General features: G+C 41.2%; 2 protein-coding genes across 2 annotated transcripts in view; both read left to right on the plus strand.

Annotated features, from left to right (window-relative positions):
* Positions 1 to 1168: 1168 nt before the first annotated feature.
* klhl42 (kelch-like family, member 42) lies at positions 1169 to 7186 on the plus strand. Its single transcript, XM_085387345.1, has 3 exons — positions 1169 to 2328; positions 2402 to 2595; positions 4783 to 7186. Exons 1-3 carry the CDS (start codon positions 1565 to 1567, stop codon positions 5235 to 5237), a joined length of 1413 nt encoding a protein of 470 aa, XP_085243471.1. The 5' UTR covers positions 1169 to 1564; the 3' UTR covers positions 5238 to 7186.
* A 2470-nt stretch (positions 7187 to 9656) lies between these two features.
* Positions 9657 to 21301, plus strand: part of nrip2 (nuclear receptor interacting protein 2) — a 54455-nt gene continuing 42810 nt past the window's right edge. Inside the window, exon 1 of the mRNA XM_085387164.1 lies at positions 9657 to 10102. Within this exon, the coding sequence (XP_085243290.1) occupies positions 9947 to 10102 (156 nt within the window). The 5' untranslated portion in view covers positions 9657 to 9946. The remainder of the gene's footprint in view (positions 10103 to 21301) is intronic.

A 21301-nucleotide genomic window follows, 5' to 3' on the forward strand; every position in this document is an offset into this window, starting at 1 on the left:
CCTGATCATGTTTTTCATTAGCAATTTAGCAAAGTTGATGGTGGTGGTGTGTCTGTGTGAGTGAGAGACAGAGAGAGCGAGCGACAGATTTTCTGTTATAACCTTCATTTTATGGACGCACAGTGTGAGCACTCAGGTCGCATCAGAGCATCGGGCCGTATAGTGTGAGACCTGCATCGTGACCTACCAACTTTTAACCCCTGCGAGTCAATCGTGCAGTTTGAGCAGGAGCTGAATAACGTGACTGAAAAAATCGCACAGTGTCTGCCCAGCTTTAGGTGTACTGTCGTCCGAGACTTGCACCGCAGTGACGGCGTTTGTTTCCCTGTTGGCCATGCTTCTTGTTGTGGTCATCTGTTGTCTTCCGGTATTTTCTCCGTAAGCGACCTTTCCTCGACCAATGAGATGAGCGGTAATCTGAATTGTCATACTCGAATTGTCATAAGTGTGCTGTCAGCTCATTGGTCACAAAGCAGGAGAGGGGCTGGGAATTATGTTTTCAAACAAAGCGTTAATTCCATAAACATTTATAGACTACTTTTGATTCTCACTGTATTACGGGACAAAGTGCGTCCCTTATTAGCTCAATACGGGACGTGTACTTTTGTTTCTAAATACGGGACGATTCCGTATTTTAAGGGACGGTTGGCAACCCTAGTGGCAGCCCTAGTGTAAATCATTCTTCTGTAAATATGTACGTGAACTGGACTGAAAATGATTTAAAAAAGCAGCCAATGTCCAAAGAAAAACTTTGAAAGATATTCAGAAATCCTGGAGAACTGCTGCTCAAGCCCACTTTAAAAATGACAAGAAAGTCTGGTTCCTTGGAACCAAAATATGAAGAAATTATGGTCAAGCTGAGGTGACCACAGCCAATAGCATCTCTGACAAAACCCCAAATTAAATTTTATTTAATTAAAAAATCTAAATAAATAATAACAACTAACTAATCAAAATTAGCCAAACCAAATAAAATAAGTAAATAGAAATAAATAAATAAATAAACAATCACAAAAATAAATAGACTAATCAAAAGGGGGATCAGATATTTAACATACTCTTATCATTTATTCAAACCATGTTATGTAATTCTAATAACGACCTGCTGGGGGCAGTAAGGTGTCTTCGATACGCCTAATCTGCCAATAATTCCAATGGAAGAAGAAGACGCACATGATGTAGGGTGCAGAATCAAAACAGTTAAATTTGACAGCTCGACATTGTCCCTCACAAGGAAAATGTTATGAAAACGTTCCTGGCAGGCTGAGAAACAAACCGTGATATTCAACCAACATTTTCAGAAAGTGGGGCCGAGTTGTGGAGGAATGCCATCACGGGGAAAAGCTTCTTTTGGCCGGTTTATCCGGGAGCGGTTGCAGCGCCTCTACAGCTAGCTGATTAGCTTCCCAGCTCCATGGCGATCTACGGGCTGAGCATTACCATATATAGACCGGGCACGGAGCTCCCTGGCCGGTGAAATGTAAACGGCGACGGGCTCGGGAGACTGAGAAAGGGAAAGCAAAGACAAAACTCAGCTTGAGAGACCAAAACCACCATCTTCACCATGTCATCCGAGCAGATCATCGCCATCATCATGGATGACAAAACCTACGAGGTGAATAAAAAGAAGCTGATTGAGAAGAGCGACTACTTCCGAGCTCTGTACAGCTCGGGGATGAGGGAGTCCACGGAGGACTCGGTGCAGCTGCAAGGACTCAGCGTCCTGGGCTTGGAGCTGGTCCTGGAGTTCATCAACACCTCCAAAGTCCAGGTAGTCAACGAGACTCTGGAGGATCTGATCGAGACCGCCTCCTTTCTCCAGGTCACCTCCATCCTTAAGCTCCTCACTTCGGAGATCCGGCTGGAGAACTGCGTGGAGCTGTACAGCCTCTCCGAGGTGTATGGGACTCACGACCTGCGTACCGCTTGCCTCAAATACATGACCTGCTACTACCACCCCATGCTGAGGCGGCCCGAGTTCAGCAGCCTGGCCTCTGCTGTCAGGGACCAAGTCAAGGAGATGCGCATGAATGGCACTGCCACCCTGGTGGCCATCGGAGACTTCACCAGCCTGTCCCTGGACGTTCCAGATCAGGATGAGCCGTGGTCCATGCTGAGGTATGGAGAGGTGGAGCAGCGCTGGAAGCCTCTCGCCAACAACCTCCCTCCAGATATGATCAACGTCAGGGGGTATGGGTCGGCCATCCTCGATAACTACTTGTTCATAGTTGGCGGGTACAGGATGACGAGTCAGGAGATCTCTGCTGTGCACTGCTACAACCCCTGCAGGAACGAGTGGAACCAGGTAGCGCCACTCAACCAGAAGAGGTAACACGAGTCCCCACTTGGTCCCCATTGGTTGCCTTGCATCGCGTTTCAGTCAGTGATTCTTCTCATGCAGGTCCAACTTCAAGCTGCTGGCTGTACAGGGGAAGCTGTACGCTGTGGGAGGCCAGTGTCTGGGCACAGTGGAGTGTTACAGCCCTGAGCAGGACTGGTGGACCTGCGTCTCCTCGATGCCCGACCCGCTGGCTGAGTTCTCTGCCTGTGAGTGCCAGGGTATGATCTACGTCATGGGTGGATACACTGCGAGAGGTGTGTGTACAGGAGCTACAGCAGCATATACACTAACACGCCAACACAGTCCGACAACAGTTTGGAGAGTAACTGTGAATTTTCATCTAGTGATTCTTTCTCCTTTTTTTTTAAGGAGCAAAAAAAGCCCACATTTAGAGGTTGAAGGTGACGTGAATCATTTCACAGCAGAAACCACAGTGCGAGATGACCTGAATAAAATAAAAAATGCGGTCTTTAAAAGATAATTTCATTTATTAAGAGAAAAAAATTATCCAAATCTACCTGCCCTGTGTGAAAAAGTAAATACTCCTCTTGTTAACTCATAGATTAATTGTGATTAACCACATTTTTTTAGCCACACCCAATCCTGACTACTACTTTTTCATGGCACTGTAGTTATAACTCCTCCAAAAAGCCTCTGAGAAATGAAGGGAAAAAACAGAACTTAATTCCACAGAGTAAAAACCTCCCTGATGGCTGTATGGTATTTTTAGCCTCTGGTTAGTCTCAACAGATGTTTGTATGTCACGGTGATTCTGTTGGAGAAGACTTCCTGTTAAACGGAGTTCTTCCTCCCTGCTGTCGCCATGTGCTGCTCATAAGGGAACATCTGTTTTTTTACTTTTAGTGTCAGGTAACTGTAACTCTCATATCAAGGCAGTTTATAGTGTAAAGACAGTAAACAGTTTCCTGATACGTTTTACTGAAAACATCAAGATGTTTGTTTTGTTAAGTTTAATCGTCACAAGGGGAAAAAATTGGGCTTAAAATAAGAGAAGCGAGAGAAGAGGAACAAACAGAACACAGATACCCAGGACAGTGTCTTTTCCTTATACTGTGAGGTCACTAAGTAAAAGTGAGTTAAACTGAAAATGACTTTGTGTGAATTCAGATTTTCTTGTTGTTGCATTGTTGCACTTCCTCTCAGTTGGCTGTGGTGTTTGTCACGTTGTCCTTGTGTTGTTTTGTCACTGTTGACAGTTTGAAGTAGATGTTTTACATACCGTTAATGCAGAAGTGCATCCATCCCTTTCTTTGTTTTCCGTTCCTCACCATAAAGGATTTGTGATTATCCAAATCTGATCGCGTTTCCACACTGCAGCTTCTTCTGGTGATTTGTTAATAACAAAGTCTGAAACATCCAGCTTCACCCTCCTCTTTGACTCTAATGGGACCACAGTTTACAAAACAAACATCGTGTGCTTTGCAGCCATAAACTCATCAGCAAAGTGTTTACTGAGTTCACACTAAGAGGGAGCCGAGGACCTTTTCTCATGCACTTCTGTACAACGTAACCATCTGCCCCCTGCTGGCTGTTAGAGACGCAGGCTTTGCTGCACCACCAGATGTTTTTGGATCTTTCTTACCTACAGCTGTTTATATTCTCAGATTCAGTTCCTCTTGAGCTGCAGTTTACTTTTCTCAAACAAAATTAGATCACTTTTTACCCCCTTTAAAAAAACCCTCTAAAGGCATTCGTTAGAACCATTATGTCCATGTCACATTTTAGCGCCCAACGAGAATTTTAAGTAAAGTAAAAAATAATAAATACAATAAGCAAAAAGACAAAAATATAATTGAAATGAGAAATCACACAAAAAGTTATTAAACTTTTACAGTAAAAGCATGGACCGCTCATGCACCTTAAGGTAGTTACTACACACCCAGACTGATCTCTGAATGACTCATTATTTCTATATTGAGTAATTTAAGATTTTGGTAGTTTGGATCCTTCATATTTGGGTCTGCTGAGCTGCTCCTGCTTCTTATAATCCTATAAACTCTTCATTTTAATGTGTATTTATCCCTTTACCAGTCAGCAACATATCGTTTATAATCAGGACACCTTTTCCCGGATTATCTCTTATATAACCTTAATTATAAGGGATTTATCACTGCTGGGTGAACAGGATATCAAAGCGGTTATTGCTTCCATATTTGGGTTTTTGTTTAAATAAGATGAGCAACTTCAATGCATCTCCCAGGTTGTAGGAGATTTTATAAGATTTAAAAACTATTCTTTATTTTATTATCGGTTTGTTTATGTTGGAGCACATTCTTACATTTCTCTTTGTTAATTATTCAGTCATTCTGTGTTTTTTTTTTTTTTAATTTTTAATTTTATTTTGGGCTTTCTAATATTAAATATGTAACAATTACTCTCGTAAAGTTTTTTTTGTTTCTTCTTCCCATTACACCGGACAGAGAGGAACACAAACATCCTCCGATACTGCCCCATCTCTGACACCTGGACGACGTTCCGATCCTGCCCGGCTCACATCCGGAAGCAGCAGATGCTCTCCGTGGAGGATACCATCTACCTGGTGGGTGGATACACCCACGAGCTGGACACGGGGCTGCGGCGGCGACGTCCCAGCCAAACGGAGGACGTGCTGACGGTGCAGTCGTACAACGTCACCACAGGGGAGTGGCTCCAGCTGAAGGAGAACACGTCCAAGTCGGGACTGAACCTGACATGCACGCTGCACAACGACGGCATCTACATTATGAGCCGGGACGTCAGCCTGCCCACCAGCCTGGAACACCGCGTTTTTCTCAAATATAACATTTTCTCAGACGCTTGGGAGGCCTTCAGGCGCTTCCCGGCTCTGGGACAGAACATGCTGCTCTGCTCACTTTACCTTCCTAACGTGCTGTGACACGCAGAGCGGCGGGAAAGCTCGAGCACTGTTAACAGACCAATTATTGTTGCACTCATTGGGGATCTGTGGCGTCAGGGTGTGGTTGGCAGTTTGAACGCCTCGTGACCGCCGTGCCTCGGATTTAAAAACTTGAAAAACGTGCACTACGCTAAAGATACTGCTGTGGATGCAAATGGAAAAGCTATAATCACAAGTGTGGCCCAAAGCATCATCAGAGGTAGCACCAGTTTGTGCCTCTCATGTGTTAAAGTCAGCAGTCACCATTAAATAATCACCAGGTGAAGTTTAGAAAACACAGAACCAGCTGGTTTTGCCTTTTGAAGGCATTTCCACAACCCTCAAAAAGTCTCCTCTGACCATCTGGATGAGCACATGATGGTTGGATTGCAGATTTGAAAGGTGGAGGAACAGCATACATATGGTCAAAAGAGTCTTTTAGGGTCCTGGAAATGATGTTTGATGAGAAAAACATTTCCAATTCAAATAGTGTAAATTATATCACGTACAGAGCTTTAACAACCTCTTTGTGTGACGCAGCATGTGAAAACCAATCTGGAGTCCAAATTTCAAAACTTCTAGTTTAACATGCAAAATATTCATTTTTGTTTCTATGAATTTCTTTCAGAGAGACTAAAAAGTCTGCAGCATCACTGTGGGGATGAGTTTTCCTTATTATTTGTAGACTGTGACGTTAAAATGAATTTTTGAAAAACTGGAAATTAATTTTGCGCACAGCCTGGATCCTGCATATTTTTCACATGCTGTGTTACTCTTTAACATTTACAGCGTGACATTTCTGTCCACACTGTCCAAAAATCATTTAACAAAAACACTGAGAAAATAAACTGAAAGAAAATATTAAATACAGCTTAATTAAAAAATAGAATAATAAAAAATACACTAATTAGTTTTAATTCTTTTTTTAATTAAAGTTTTTTTTTTTTTTTTTTTTTTTTTTTTCAGTTTTTCATGTTTTAATTTATTACTACATGGAGGATATTTAGCAGGTCCCAGGCTTAACAAAATTCAGAATAATCATTATAATAAAAACATTTTTTGGAAGCAGCTGACTCAGTAAGCACAGACTGCAAACACTAAAACTGCTGACAGTTTCTTTATATTTTTATTTTGGTTGATTTTTTTTAATTTACGAAAAACTTTTTATTCGTTTTATTTATTTCCTTTCTGTCTACTTTATTTTATTTTAACTAAAATATTTCAGCACCCAGAGTTTTCAGGCGATTTGAAAACCCCTCCGCCTTTGAAATGAGACATGATACTCCGAGTTAGGCTCTGTGCAGATCTCCTGCCTGCCACTGTTTTGTCTTAAGCAGACTTAAAACGCACTTTTCTACTTTTACATCCACGACCATACAAAACATGAGAGGCACTGACGAGGGCTGCATAACAGCATGCTTTCAAATCTAACGGCCACGTTATTCCTGATGTTTACACTCCATTGGCATCAAAGTTTAACATAACACAGCACAACACACTACAAACCTTAAAAAAATCTCAGAAACAACATGCATTAATGCACTGCACATGGCAGGTAATCATAACGTGGCTTTGGTTTTACACTGCCAGTCGTACAAGGAGCAGAAGTTCTTTCAGAGGGAGCTTCATGTGTTGTATGAACACTTGCATAGTCTTACTCTTCAGAGAGACACTAAGAAAAGCTTAAAGCGCGATTTCATGAACTGATGCACACGTGCCTTCTGCAAGGATAAAAACAGGAAAAAAAGCACAAGATGCAGGACTCTGTTACATTTCCAGCAACCAACCAATATCGCTGTGTTTACTTTCTGATTTTTGCTGAAGCAGGTTTTGTTTTCATTTCTGCGATGAATGGAGGGACGGGTGCAGGTTTGAGAAGTGAGTCTGAAACTGCTGCAGTGGTTGTTTGACAGTTTGGACATTTAAGTCATGACCAATAAAGGTGAAGTTCAGGGGTCTGTTCCAGTGTCTTCTCTTTGCTAAATGCTATCCTACTAATCAGACACACACACACACACACACACACACACACACACACACACACACACACACACACACACAAACAAACAAATAACGGAGAGTGTGGTTTGCACATTCACTGGTTTCATTACACTGGTTCCATTTCAGCCAGAGACATAAATCCTTCATCTGGCTATAAAATTCAGACATGCTGAGCTACCCGCTGTGGTGACCCATTGTGACTAGGGAACAGCCAAAAGTAGCTTATTTTCAACCAGCAGAAAGGACTGACTGTTTTTAACTCTGATAATCTATGATGTGACATCCTACCAAAATATCTTTTCCACTTTCCGGGAACATGACCCCGGAGAAAGTCCTGCCTCTGAGGGTCACCCTGCTCCATTCCTTCCCAGGAAAAGTTGGCACAAATGCCTGGCCTGCAAGTGCATTTGCTCCTAATTTGAGGCTTCATTCATGGTCCATGAATTAAGGGTTTCTGTGATATTATTTCCATCTTATATTAATTTGTTTACCCATTTGTGAAATATTAAACCTCAAATCAACAGAAAGATCATTTTTAGCTCACCTTTACTAGTATGTCTACTATCACAAGTCACCTATTTTGGCTTTTTTAATTAATTCAACAGTGTTTCTACAATTCTAACAAACTAGAAAGTTAATATTTGGTATATTCTTCAGCACAGCCTGAACTTTCTTGGCAACTTTTAAATTATTTCAATAGCCTTTCAGTATAAATCTCCTGGCTTCTTGAAAGACATTCAAAACTCTTCCTATGTCGGCTGCCTTTAGGTAATCCCACACTGCTTTATAACGTTGAGGTCCGCGCTCTGGGGAGGCTAGTATAAGACTGATAGTGCTCCAATGTGTGTTTCTCTTTCCAGGTATGCTTTAAATGTATTGACAGCGTGCTTTAGATCATTGTCATGCTGAAAAATGAAGCCAGCGCCACTCAAAACCTTTCCCGATGGTTTTATTTGGTGGTGCAAACACTGTTGGTACTTTTCTGTGTAATTCCATCAATCTTGACAAGATCCCCAACACCACCAGCTGAAATGCATCTCCAAACCATGACAGAGCCTTAATGTTTTACAGATGGCTCTAAAAACTCATTGTTACCTCTCTCCTAACCTCATCTGTACATACTGATGATGATTTGAACCAATTATACCTCAGACATTTCTCTCGGCAGCCACCCTTCCACCGAGGCCATTTCTGATGATGCTTCAGTGAACAGTAGATAATCACTTGAAGGGTCAGATGCAACTCTAATTTCATTGTCAGGTCTTTGATCTATTTTTTCATTTTGCTTAAGGACATGACTTTCAGTTACTGTTCATCTGCTGTGCCTTAAGATACAAAATGAATATTGGTTCTTCGCTAAGTTGTCCAACTGTAACACAGGACATGTACAGTACAAAGGAAAAAAAAACAGATTCTTTTCAATAATGGCTGGTTGTGCCTCAGCGCTTGTCTTGCATTGCCATTGTAATTGACCCAGAGATAACGTGGAAGGGCTTACGTGTTTTATGATTTAGGGGTTTCAAAACCTTTCTTTACTGATAGAAAAGATGCACGTTGGGCAGAAAAACTCAACCAGCAGGTGGCAGCACACAAACATCAAATCCCTCGGCAGTATTTTCCACTTCACCTTCACAAGGACTCCCTCTGCCAGATGAAAATTATACACTTTAAAAAAGCAGTCTTTTTATATATATATATATATATATATATATATATATATATATATATATATATATATATATATATATATATATATATTAACACGCACCCTCTGCAAGGATACACTCATTAAACGCTGTGACTGATAAATGAGCAGCCATACTACACTTCAAGGAAACCCTCCACACCTCCAGGCCAAATCACCACTGCTGTATAAAAATGTGTCATCGCGTAGAGGTCATGATGAACGGCATATTTATAGCTTTTGGTGGTGTGGATGGATGGAAAGGAGAAAATGGATTCTTTAATTCAGACGGGAAGGAAATCAATTGTTGCCATTGGTGGTGCAGATTGATCCCCTGTTTGGGGTCGGACCACAGCGAGCTCTTGCACCTACACAGCTGCAAACTGTGTCGGGCTCAGAAGCAACACACAGGAGTGACAGACTGTGCGTGTGGGTGGCTGTGCCAGTTTAAAAGACTAGACGAGGCAGAGAAATGCTTACTGTGATGGTTAAGAATGTGGTTACAGATTAGCAGGGGAGCAGTGAGGTCTGATGTACAAAGAGTCAGCTGGGAAAATATGCTCAGTGTTTGGGGGTGAGGGAAAGAGGAAGGCTGAGAGGAGAGAGAGAGAGAAGCACTACCGAAGGCAGAGATGTATATGTGAGAGAGAGAGAGCGATACAAGGACAGACAGCTCTGAGGGGAGGGGAGGAAACACTTACACAGACTCTGTCACACCTTCCACACAGCCTCGCAGCCTCTGTGAGAGACTCAGCAGATCTTGACGCTGTGAGGAAAGATGCACATGAGAGGAGCAGGACAATAGCTCCTGGGAGAAATACATGCTCAGGACTATACAGCAGCATTTCAGAGAGAGCAACAGAAGCAACGTTTAGAGGTTTATTTTGCTGCTGAGGACCTTAAAGAGGACAAGAGCTTTATGTTCTTTGGAGGGGTTTCTCCTCTTCTGCTGCCGCTGTGAGGTTACAGTCTCCGTGCTCCCGTGCACAGCATCAGAAAGAACTGGTTTTAATAGCCTGAGACAATGAGCGAGGCGAAAAAAGGAGAGATAGCAATCCGGGATAAAGCCATCCTGCACCAGCAGAGGCGTCTGAAGCAGGCCACCCAGTTCACACACAAGGACTCTGCTGACCTCCTGCCCCTGGATGGTCTGAAGAGACTGGGCACATCTAAAGACTTGGTGAGTGAGCTGCATGAGTGTCTAAACTCAATTGGAGAGGTGGTGATGTGCATGCAGGTGCTTGGCAGCTGTCAAAGGTCTGCAGTGAGCAGATTAATTTGCCATAACCTGCTGATGACCTAACCCACACTTTGACTGAGCTGCAACAGTTGGGATTTTGTGATGTAATGTGATTATGTTATTTGTGTTCTGTGTTCGACTTGAATACAGTTTCCCTTGTCGATTATGGTCAATGATTGTTGTGTAATTTGATGGCATTTCATTGGCTGGAAACAAACCTACAGGCCTACGATGGCTGTACCAACAACACTATATGGTGTAGAAGGGTGTGCTGAGACACCTAAGAGCTGAAAGAGTCAGTGGAAGTTTAAGGATGTTGTAGATAGAGCTGGTGAAATAAAGAAATCGTTTGAAGGTTGCCAGGCTATTCCTTGCTTTGCACAAAAAAATTGGACAGCAAGCAAAAAATTGGCTTAAACTACCCCCCTGGTCTGGTTCCCTGATGGGAAACGGTGGAACGCTCCATCGTGGTTGGGGGTGAGAGACTCCCCCAGCTCTGTTTAGTCTTAGGGGTACAGTGAGGAACTCGGAATAAGGTCCCCGCTCCTTTATGTTAAGTAGCCAGTTGAGGTGGTTGGTGCATCTGGTTAGAGGAAGGATTCCTCCCTTTGGAGGTTTTCTGGGCATGCACAACTGGGAAGAAAACCCCAGGGTAGAATCAGAATGCGCCGGAGAGATTATATGTCTCGTCGGTCCTGGGAACACCTCAGGATCTTTCCAGGAAGTGGAAAGTGTGGCTGCTTAGCCTCCTGCCTCACAATGGAAGACGATGGATGAATATCGAGTTTGCTGTCAAGTAGAACGTACAGCTACACTCACCATGTAAGACAGTGAGGCTCTCTGACCGCAGTGATTTCACAGCCAAATGAAATGACAGTAAGAGGTTTTACTGGAAAAAACAAAGATAATTTTGCTGCTTTAATTTTTAGGTACCACCTTAACTGCACTGTAACTGGACTCTAACTTATCAGAATTAAATGACAAAAAAGTAACAGCCAGAAAACATCAGATATAATTTACCATTGTAGATACAGGATGGATTCATCCAGTCATCCTGAATCAAACATGCACATGTTTGTGCCTTCCGGAGGATCCCTAATTGAATTATCTAAATAATATAATAGCTTGCAGTGAGGTATAACCTGTCTAAGAAACTTGGGCTTGAGTTTTGGTGAATGTAATTTTAGTATTCTGACGACTGCACCCATGCTAGCACTCCACACTCTTTTCCAAATATAGTATCTTCTGGCTGTGAAACACAATACTCAAAACAATACTTCACTGAGGCTTTGCAATTTGGAGTCCATGGCCAGTCGGTCTTGGCATGGTCGTAATGTCCATCTTTTATTTACAGGCTTTGTATGCCACCTTGGTCACGTTTTGCTCGCTCTGCAAACACTAAAGCCTGCATTTAACATTTTTAACGTATGCAGCAGTGTTTCTTAAGACCCGATGGAGCTAATCACTTCTCTGCCACTTTGACAGCCATTATTCTCTCCACTGTTGATTAATTATTTGGATTAACTGTGAAAAAAGTTAAATTTCAATCCCTGAGTCCAAAATTACATCCTTTTCTATAATATCAGACCAGCCTCCAAAACCACTTTATAACAATATAAAATGAAGAAAAGCTGCAAATCCTCTTGTTACTGCATGGCCATTAAGTGTAACCTCTAAAATAAAGATTCATAAAACATTCACAGTCGTGCACTCTGCATACAGAGAGGGGAACGTCTTGTCAAAGGAGTTTACAGTTCACCGAGCAGGCCTCTCAAATAGAGACTGAAGTTAGTGCACACTTGGAAACAGACACACACTTTAAGGGTTGACATACAGGATGAAAGACAGCCTTGCAAGTAAAGTGGGGCAAGTCTGACCTGCTCACTTCCTCTTCCCCCAGAAACCTCACTAAACTGAAGTTGTTATGTACACTCTGGAGGAACTCCCTGTAATAATCTCAGCAATTTATTACTCAAGCTCTCCTCTGACACAGTTCTGGTTTGATGGTGGCAGCTTCGCAGATTCCCCAGAGCTCTCTGAGAACCTGAGCACAGTCACGCTGGCACAGGAAAGCAGCTCTGGCAGCGCTCTGTGATCTGCGGATATCACGCTGCGATGCATTTACGTCTGCCAGATTTTAATACCAACATTTGCTGCTAGAAAAACATTCCTCCCCCCTTCTCCTCTGTCTCCACTGAGCTGCTTCATTACAATCCAGTGATGTAGATGTGTTTCCACTGACCTTCTTTCTTTCTTCACCCAGTGTCTGAGAAATACACATCATTTCAATGAATTACAATAACAAATACTGGAAGGACGCATGCTGTGATTTTATTTATTAACTAACATTTAGCTTTTCTTCAGCTAGCTCAAAAACTGTTGATCCGATTCGCTTCAAACCTGGCGGATATTTAGCTAAGGACTAGAGTAAGTGCATAGTTAAGTTTGAGTTAATTTGCATAAACGGTGCTCATATTTTGGCTAAACATTGCTCTTTGTTACACTGGCTGCTGCCTGCTCCACTCTGTTTGTAGAGCGTGCTGCACACATACAGACAGAGTCTTGTTAATTTGGCTTTTTGAGGATATTTATTTACATCAATGCATTCCCAATCTTCTTAACCACACATTTAAGTCCCAAACTCTAACCTAGAACCAATTCCACCTTTAACCCTCCAACCAGGCCTTCAAAAGCGAAAAAAGCCATCCAAGATGTTTTAGATTTTACAAAATATAATCACCCAGATGGTCTAAAACTCTCTTAAAGACAGCTGGACATGTTTCCAACTTATTTTATTCTGTGTCAGTACCATATGACTAATAGTATGATCTCAGATGACTAATCTGTGTGCATCATCACCTCTGTTTGTAGATACTGTGGTGGTCTATAAGGTCCCATTTTAAAGCCTCAAGATAAAGTTTTTTTTTCCAGATGTGGTAATGAGTGGCAGATGTGACAATGAATGGATAATTCTCATTTCTTAAATTTAGAATAACCAAAATTTACAAAGTGGACTAAATATATTATTCATTATGATCCAAAAAATGAGTGACTGAGCCCATAAACTAATCAAGTGTTCACCAGCAGATGTCTATATGAACATAAGATATTTTTGCAACTACAGCTATATTTAAAATAGAAAGCAAGCTTAAAGCACTTCTATGTAGACTTCTGTAATGAAACTCCTCTTTTATCTACAGATGTATAAAAAGGTCTTCTTCCTGTCCTTATCATATATCCTGCACGACTGCTGCCTAGGCCTCAGCCACACAAGTTCAGAGACTGGTTGGCAACTTCACAACAACTTCCAATTGCTAAGAAAAAGCATAAAAAAATGATATAGTAATTAAATAGTTTTCTCTAACCAATCAATGAGTGTTTGCTGGGTGAAATTGGTCACAAAGAGCATGCTGCACCAAAAACCTCCTTGTGATTGCTTTGGTTCCTAAAAAGTTCCCTGTAGTCTGCATAGAAGACGTGAAGATGAGCATGCAAACACTTGCTAACTAGTAGCCACCATGAGGTAGTAAAACCTGAAAAGGTTTGATGCAAACCAGAAACGCAGCCGTCTCCCATGCAAACAACAGATGATTGCGGAAATCTTTTAGTGACCAAAGTAATCACAAGGTGGTTTTCAGTGTGGCACCGTGTATCAGCCAGCCAGCAACCACTCACTTAATGGTCAGGAAATTCAGATTTTCCCTAGCAACTAGAGGTTGCCAGGTGGTCAACATAGTCCAAAAAGAAGTGAAGAGAGCGGTCATAGAGGAACTCAAGTTTAATAGTCAGATCAAAGATGACTTCTTCATAGCAGTAACAAATATAACAAAGAGAAGTGTATATTTCTCTGATAGTGATTGTAAACATACACGGCAGACTCAGTGGCATTTTGATCATCTTTATTTTACCGGTTGCCGTACACACACACACACACACACACACACACACACACACACACACACACACACACACACACACACACACACACACACACACACACACACACACACACACACAGAGCTGCAGCTCTCCCGCTGCTCACTAAACTTTTAAGCCAGCGAGGCGTGATTGCAGATGCCGCTCAGGTGGGTCAATCGCACCTGCAGCAGCACCGCAAACCGCGCCCCGTCACAGTGATGTAAACACAAATGTCATGCTGCAATAGTTCAATATTTTTAATCCAACATCAGCTATGATTCCTTTGAAACTATAGCAGTGACAAGCTTTTCCGTACACGTGTAGATTTAACTGGGTTTCTGGTTCGGCTCATTCACACAGGTGCTTGTTTCTCTGCGTAACACTTGGCCTAACATTCACGCACACTCTGCACATCAAAGATAGTGGACTGATGGTTCGAACCACCAACCTTCTGATTATTAGATGACCCACTCGAAATGTTACTGTTTTGTTTTTGTAACAAAAATGGCAAAATTGGGGTCCGTCGCTGTGTGAGCTGTTTTTCACATTCATGTGCCCACTTTGGCCACAGTAATTCATCTGCTTATAAAAAGCCAGATCCTGAGTTCCTCATAAATGCTGTCTTCATCATATAGATTAAATATTAACTAAAGAGCATGATTTTTTTCCCTCCACATCACCAAGTATTTGTGATGTAAACTAGGATGATGAACACAGCAAACATTGACATATTAACTTTGTCATTGTGAACATGCTGACATTAGCATTCAGGTCAAAGCCTCGCTGCGCTTCACTGAGCTTCTAGGCTCATTGTTCCAGAGCCTCTTTGGCAGCTGAAAAGAGTCCATTACAAGCATGCATCTGAACATTATAAAAGATAAAATCAGAAAAACAAAAACTCAATAAAACACTATTAGAATTTAATGAGCAAGTTATCCATTTGCAGCCTGCGATTCCACATCTGCAGGGGCCTGAAAACACTCTTATCACAATACCAATTATCTTCTCCTTAAAGACAGAACCAAGCTCATCTCAACACTTATCCGAAATGCAATCTGTAGCACAGACATGGCCAGGGGGGGCCACGCTGCAATTAGCATGACATCTAAGTGATTTCTGATGTGAGAGTAGCTCCAGGAAAACTGAGGAGGGAGCTGAAATTGCCAGCAGTCCTCCACCGTGCCTGTACATCCTCCCCGCAGTCGGCCGTGTACTCACTCAGGCTCCGAATGAACGCACTATAAATAAATTAAAAGGAAGGCATGATGTGTTTCTGAGGACAAAAAGATGAGGTCATGTGGGTTCAGCTGTCAGATCTGCTTGTTTGTCTGCAAAGCTGTCTGCCTTTTCTATTTTCCAGACTTTTTATCCTGGTATTTTTAACCTAATTTAAGGATAATTGTAACAATAAATTAACATATATGTTGTTCCTTCTCTGGAAAATTCTAATAAAAAAATAAAAAAAATTTCTAAAGGCCACAGTGCCGTTCATTTAGAAATTTAGACTTAAACATGAAGTGAGAATAGTTTTGATAATACCAGAACATTTATGAAAAAATCCTGTTTCTACTCATTTTCACAATTATTTTTTTATTTTGTATAATTTGAAGGTGTCAGCTTTTGCAGACATTTTGTAAACTAACAAGTCAATTCCCAGAGAAATATGAAAACAGCCATTACCTGTAGCCCTAACCATGTTCCTGTTGTTTAAATTAATATTATGACAGTGTGGAAATGCTTTTATTAACATTTTTAGGTCAGAAGATTGATAGAAATCATTGAAATTACTGAAATCTGAAAAACAGTTATTTTGTTTGAGATTTCATATGGGAGCTATTTCTTAACATAAACCCCACAGCGCTACATCAAGAAAAGGATGTTTGTTTCTGTCACTAAAAAACACCTTTTTGCCATCCATGAGTCAAAATTTCAAGTTCCAAGTTCTTAAAAGTTCTGCAAACTCAAATGTCTGAAACAATAACTTGAAAGTTTGATTAGTTCTACCCAGAAAAAATTGAAACAAGATTCCACAGCTTAGCTGTCTTTTATTTATTTAGCTTTTTGCGCCGCATACACTGTTTTGATTTTGTTGTACATCGTTATAGAAACATTGTACTTGTCTATACACTATACACTGTCAAGTTTTCATGTACTTACTGTATATATAGTAACCAGTTAACAATCTATTATTTATTTCATAACTTATTCCAACATCTTCACATTTCAGTATAAATATAACAATAAATATGCAGTACGTTTTGCTACTGTATTGTCTTGTGGCCTCTTCTGTTCCCTACACTGAGAGTTGTAAAGCTATTTTGACTCTTAGACATTTGTTTTTGACCTTCAGGGGTCCTTTTTTAAAATTTTGGACAGAGCGACACTGGTCGTATCCTCCTGCTTTTCTTGGTTCTGCTATATTATGCAATGCTTAAGCTACTCATGAGATGAAATTTCAGGATATTTCTGCTCGTTGTTTTGTGTCTTATCATTAGACGAGTGGGTGGATACCAATCTCATATCTGTGGGATGAATTTGAAGCTGCAGCCAAATAGGTCATCTCACATTACAGCATATTTACGGGATGTGTGATGGAAGCTAATGTAGATGTAAATGTCAATTAAGATGAACTGTTAGCTTTCTAACACTTAACAGCAAATTACAATGCCGTCATCATAAGCAGGGTGGTTTTCATCGTCCATGCTTCTGTTCCAAGCTAAATCTAAGCATCCTGGATGCACAGGTGTAATTTAAAAAGTATTTTTTGCAGAAACACTTAAGATACAGAAATATCATGAAAGTATACCAACAAACTACATAATTTTAAGGACACAACACAATCAGCACTGAGTCTGTGCTGCATTATCTGACAGAAACCGTTGCATTTCCTGGTGATTTGTGAGTATTACCAGACAGATGATGCATAAATCCTACATGATAAAACACAGTGAGCTGTGGTCTATAGGGTGAAAATAAACAGCTGCACAACTGCGTTTACAAAGTTTAAAGGGAAGATTTAGGAGGCAGATGCCCCTTTACAGATCCATCCTTTTCTTTTTGGGGGGTCTGTTTGAATAACTCTGTCTTAAAACACACAGATATTTATACTGTACTTTGCTCCATGATGTCCTTTCACCCTGTGTCTGAAACTGAGCTCCAAAAATAGGACAACGTTGGTTAAAGATATAACCCGTGTAGACCTCTAATAAGCTTTTGACTATGAGGAGGAAGTTTTAGCCTCATGAAATTTCAGGCTGAGTGGTGAGTTTGCGTGTGCATATAGCAAAAAACAGAACAGCTGAGACTTTAACAAACAGGAAATTTATTACATCGGAACTTTAGGAGTGCAGGATTATAAAATGGGTCGGGTTTGTGTCATTATTTCATCCCAGACTTTTGGTCCTTTACACTTCTGTGGGAAAACAACGTTATGATTTGGCCTCTGTAAACACTTTCTTGAAGAGTTTATGGGTTCAGTCATTCGATTTTAAATCTTTGGAAATCTAAAATTCTGGTAGGAAACATGCTCGCTGGCTATAGACTTGTCAATCACAAGTCTTTAGCCAACAAGTGCACAGTTTCATGGTCTGACCCACAAATCCACTTGAAGGTCAAACATTGCAATGGCCAGAGAAACTGCAAAAAAACCCAAGAGCTACATTTCAGACTTTACAGGCCTCAGCATGTTAAATGTTCAAATTCATGAGTTCACATTCACAGTAGTATGAATTGTTTGGAAAGGTTTCAAGGAAAAAAACATGGTAGCATGGGTTATGTCTGCAAAAATGCATCTGAACAAACCAAAAGACTTTGAAAAGATGATCAGACATTTGGCCATAATGTACATCTCCATTTCAGCAGAAACACAACATACAAAGAGTGTAGCACGGGGGTAGAGGGGTGATGATTTGGGCTTGTTCTGCAGCCACAGCACGTGGGCACCATAAACTGCTCTGTATACCAAAGTATACTGGAGTAGGATGTTTAGAGACAGCTAAAGCTTGGCTGAAAGTAGGTCATGCAACAGGACAATGATGTCAAACACAGCAGCCAATATGCAAAAAGGCTGAAAAATGAAAGAATTGAAGTGTTGCAATGAGCCCATGAATGCAAAAAACTGTAAAGAACTGTGGACCAAAACTCCCACATAACAATGTGAGAGACTGATACATACAGAAAACAGTTACTTCAAGGTTGTTGCGCAAGCTATTTAATCTTGAGGTCATAACTTGGCCATTTGACGGTTAATTATGATAATGAAAAAATATGATGCTACACAATCCTCATACTTAAAATCAATAAAAAAATGTTCACAAGCTCGCTTTTATTTATTTATTTTTTGCTGTAGCATCGTCTCCTTCCAGTTAATTTGAACTTGCTGGCCTGTCCTGTGCAGTGAGTAATTCAGCAGCACAGCAGAGCCCGTTATGTAAGAGTGAATTTGTTTTGCTGCTCTTTTGCCTGAGGTCATTTCCCTTTCAGCAGCAGCAGCAGCAGCAGCAGCAGCATTACTCCAGCCATGTTTGGCTGTGGAGTCAGGGGAGAATTGAGCTTGAAAAGGGCAAAATCCACCTCTCGAACACAAGAGCGGCGGAGGGGAAGGAAAGAGACAGCTGGAGGTGGAGTCAGGGAGGAGGCGCAGTTTAGTGGGGCCGTTTTATGCAACACAATACAAACCTCTGAGCAGGCATATGACAATGTAAGAAGAGTAAACAGGAGAGGATGAGTGTTTGTGTTGGGCTGGAAACATCAACACCTGAGCTCAGCATAGAGCGAGTTATTGTGTAACCACTGTGTAACCGCGATGCTTTCCACTGTACACACTCAACACGTGCTCACCAAAGCTGCTGCAGCCTGAGAGACATGACAAATGTAGAAGACTCTGTGAGGTCTAAACCATCATGGGATTAGCACCAGGTCTAAGTCTAGTCCTAAAAATCAGGGGTAACCCATAAGCATAAACCACACCCAGTGTAGTTTGGACAATGGGAAATAAGATTTGTAAATATTTTAATGCGAGTTAGACAGAAGGATGTTTTTTTTAGAAGAACAATTTTCAAAAGCCAAAAATCACACACACACAGATTTAGGTTAGGGTTAGAAGTTGAACAAGGTGCAAGAAACATGCGTGAGGTGAATCTCCCGTTCAATGGAGCTCTATTAGAATGTGATCTAGTGATTATGGAGTTCATTTGAGTACAGTGAGCTCACTGTCATGTTCCAAAATTCAGTTTGAGATGATTTGAGCTTTGTGACATGGTGTGTGATGCTGCTGGAAGCAGCTGTCAGAGGATGCCACCGTGGACATAAAGGGATGGACATGGCCAGTAATGATACTCAGAAAGGCTGTGGCGTGTAATCCCAGCATTTAACCACAACCACGAAATGTTCGAAATCATATTTGTCCACATTCTGATGCCCTGTTTGAACTTCAACAGGTTGTCTTGGTCATGTCTGCATGCTTAAATTCACTGATTTGCCACCATGTCATTAAGTGATAGATATTTGTATTAATGAGCAGTTGAACAGGTGTTCTTAACAAAGTGGCTGTTTAGTACGTAAAAGTTTGTCCTGAGCGTTCAGACATGTGAAATGGTCCTTATCAGCAGAGTTCATTCAGTTATTATAAATATACTCACCATTACTTTGTCCACAGTGTGTGAAATGTTAAATATTTGTATCTGTCAGTAGCAGTGATGGGCATAACAGCGTTACAAGTAACGGTGTTACTAACGGCGTTACTTTTTTCAGTAACGAGTAATCTAACTAATTACTATTTTAATCGTTACAACGCCGTTACTGTTACTAACAAGAAAATGCGGTGCGGTCGCGTTACTATTCTTCAATAAATAGATGGTTGAAGCTGTCTTCAGCTTACCGCGTTTTATATCAGTTGCAGGGAAGTAGCTGTAAGTAATCTGGGCGCTACAACTTTAAGCAGCTGCGCGCGCTCCCGCGGACGGCAATCACTTTCTGCCCGACGATCACTTTTTGGCACAACACCTGGAGCTAAGGGGCACACGACCACTTTAAGATTACAAAGCAACAAGGTGATATCTATATCATTTTTCAAATTGTGTTGATAGGACACGCAAAAACCAGAGTCATGATAAACAATATATACACGTTGTTTTTCCTCAATAGTTTCCTCACGTTTACTGTCTAAGGACAGCGCTAGCAAGCACTCTCTGCTTATGACCAAAAAATAAAAAAACAAAACAAAAAACTGCCCTTTCGTGTTGGTGGAAAAATGCACCACGTCAACCAATCAAAAAATGATATGGCGACATGACATTTGGTTGTTTAGGAAGAGGGGGAAGTTTTTGGAGTGACGGCGAGAGAGAGAGAGAGAGGAGAAAAAGAGAGAGAGAGTGAGATGTGAGAGATTTGTGACGTTTAGCGTGTTTGGAGTGTAGTTAATGTGTTGTCTTGTGTAGTTAGTGTGTAGTGTTGTGGATAGATTTGTGTTGTGTGTCAGAACAATGAGGCGACTGCTGTCTCCAGGTAGAAAACAGGAGTGATACACCTGCTGCTGTCAGACCTGCAGGTATCAGGCTGTGATGTTCTCCTTTATAGTGGACAGAAATTTTTGGAGTGGCACAAATAATTTGTGGCATCTTATTGAATGCAAAACACTTCCACATTATAAAATCAGCTATTTTGAACAAATTTCACAGTTTTGAAAAAACTTTTCTCCTAAAGTATTGCACTACTTAAGCTTTGAAATGAAATCTCCTATTGGTGTTACTTTTGCTGCACAGTTTGCTCATTCCTCACCCTGCAGCTTAGCTGTCGGTTTGATCTCTTACAGACGAGTGAGTCAGAAGCCTGAGTGTGTGTGTGTGTGTGTGTGTGTGTGTGTGTGTGTGTGTGTGTGTGTGTGTGTGTTTGTAGGCCTGTCTAATCAAGAGATCTGGAGTCTCCAGGTACATCTGAGGATGATCAAAAGCTACAGAACTGGACTTGGATGTAAAACGGTGGCACAGAAGGAGCTTATAGAGGGTGGAAAAGTGAGCTTTACTTTAAATAAAACTAAGCACTGTGTCCAATTTAAACCAATAAACCCCGATCATCTATTTAAAGGTACAGTTCTTCCTGAAAATAAAAATATCTTTACTTTTGCCTGTAGTGCCCTCTGTCCATTACTTTTTAGCAGAGGTGTGGACTCGAGTCACATGACTTGGACTCGAGTCAGACTCGAGTCATTAATTTTATGACTTT

This window comes from Rhamphochromis longiceps, linkage group LG17 (assembly GCF_057381845.1).
Source record: "Rhamphochromis longiceps isolate RC_006_pf linkage group LG17, R_longiceps_female_GT1.1, whole genome shotgun sequence".
In the NCBI taxonomy this organism is placed as follows: domain Eukaryota; kingdom Metazoa; phylum Chordata; class Actinopteri; order Cichliformes; family Cichlidae; genus Rhamphochromis; species Rhamphochromis longiceps.

What these genes read in the sequence shown, in the direction of transcription:
- klhl42 (XM_085387345.1), top strand. Translation starts at nt 1,565, where the DNA reads ATGTCATCCGAGCAGATCATCGCCATCATCATGGATGACAAAACCTAC. An exon ending in GCGCCACTCAACCAGAAGAG is followed by an intron (nt 2,329 to 2,401) that starts GTAACACGAGTC and finishes CTTCTCATGCAG; the next exon opens with GTCCAACTTCAAGCTGCTGG. An exon ending in GGGTGGATACACTGCGAGAG is followed by an intron (nt 2,596 to 4,782) that starts GTGTGTGTACAG and finishes TACACCGGACAG; the next exon opens with AGAGGAACACAAACATCCTC.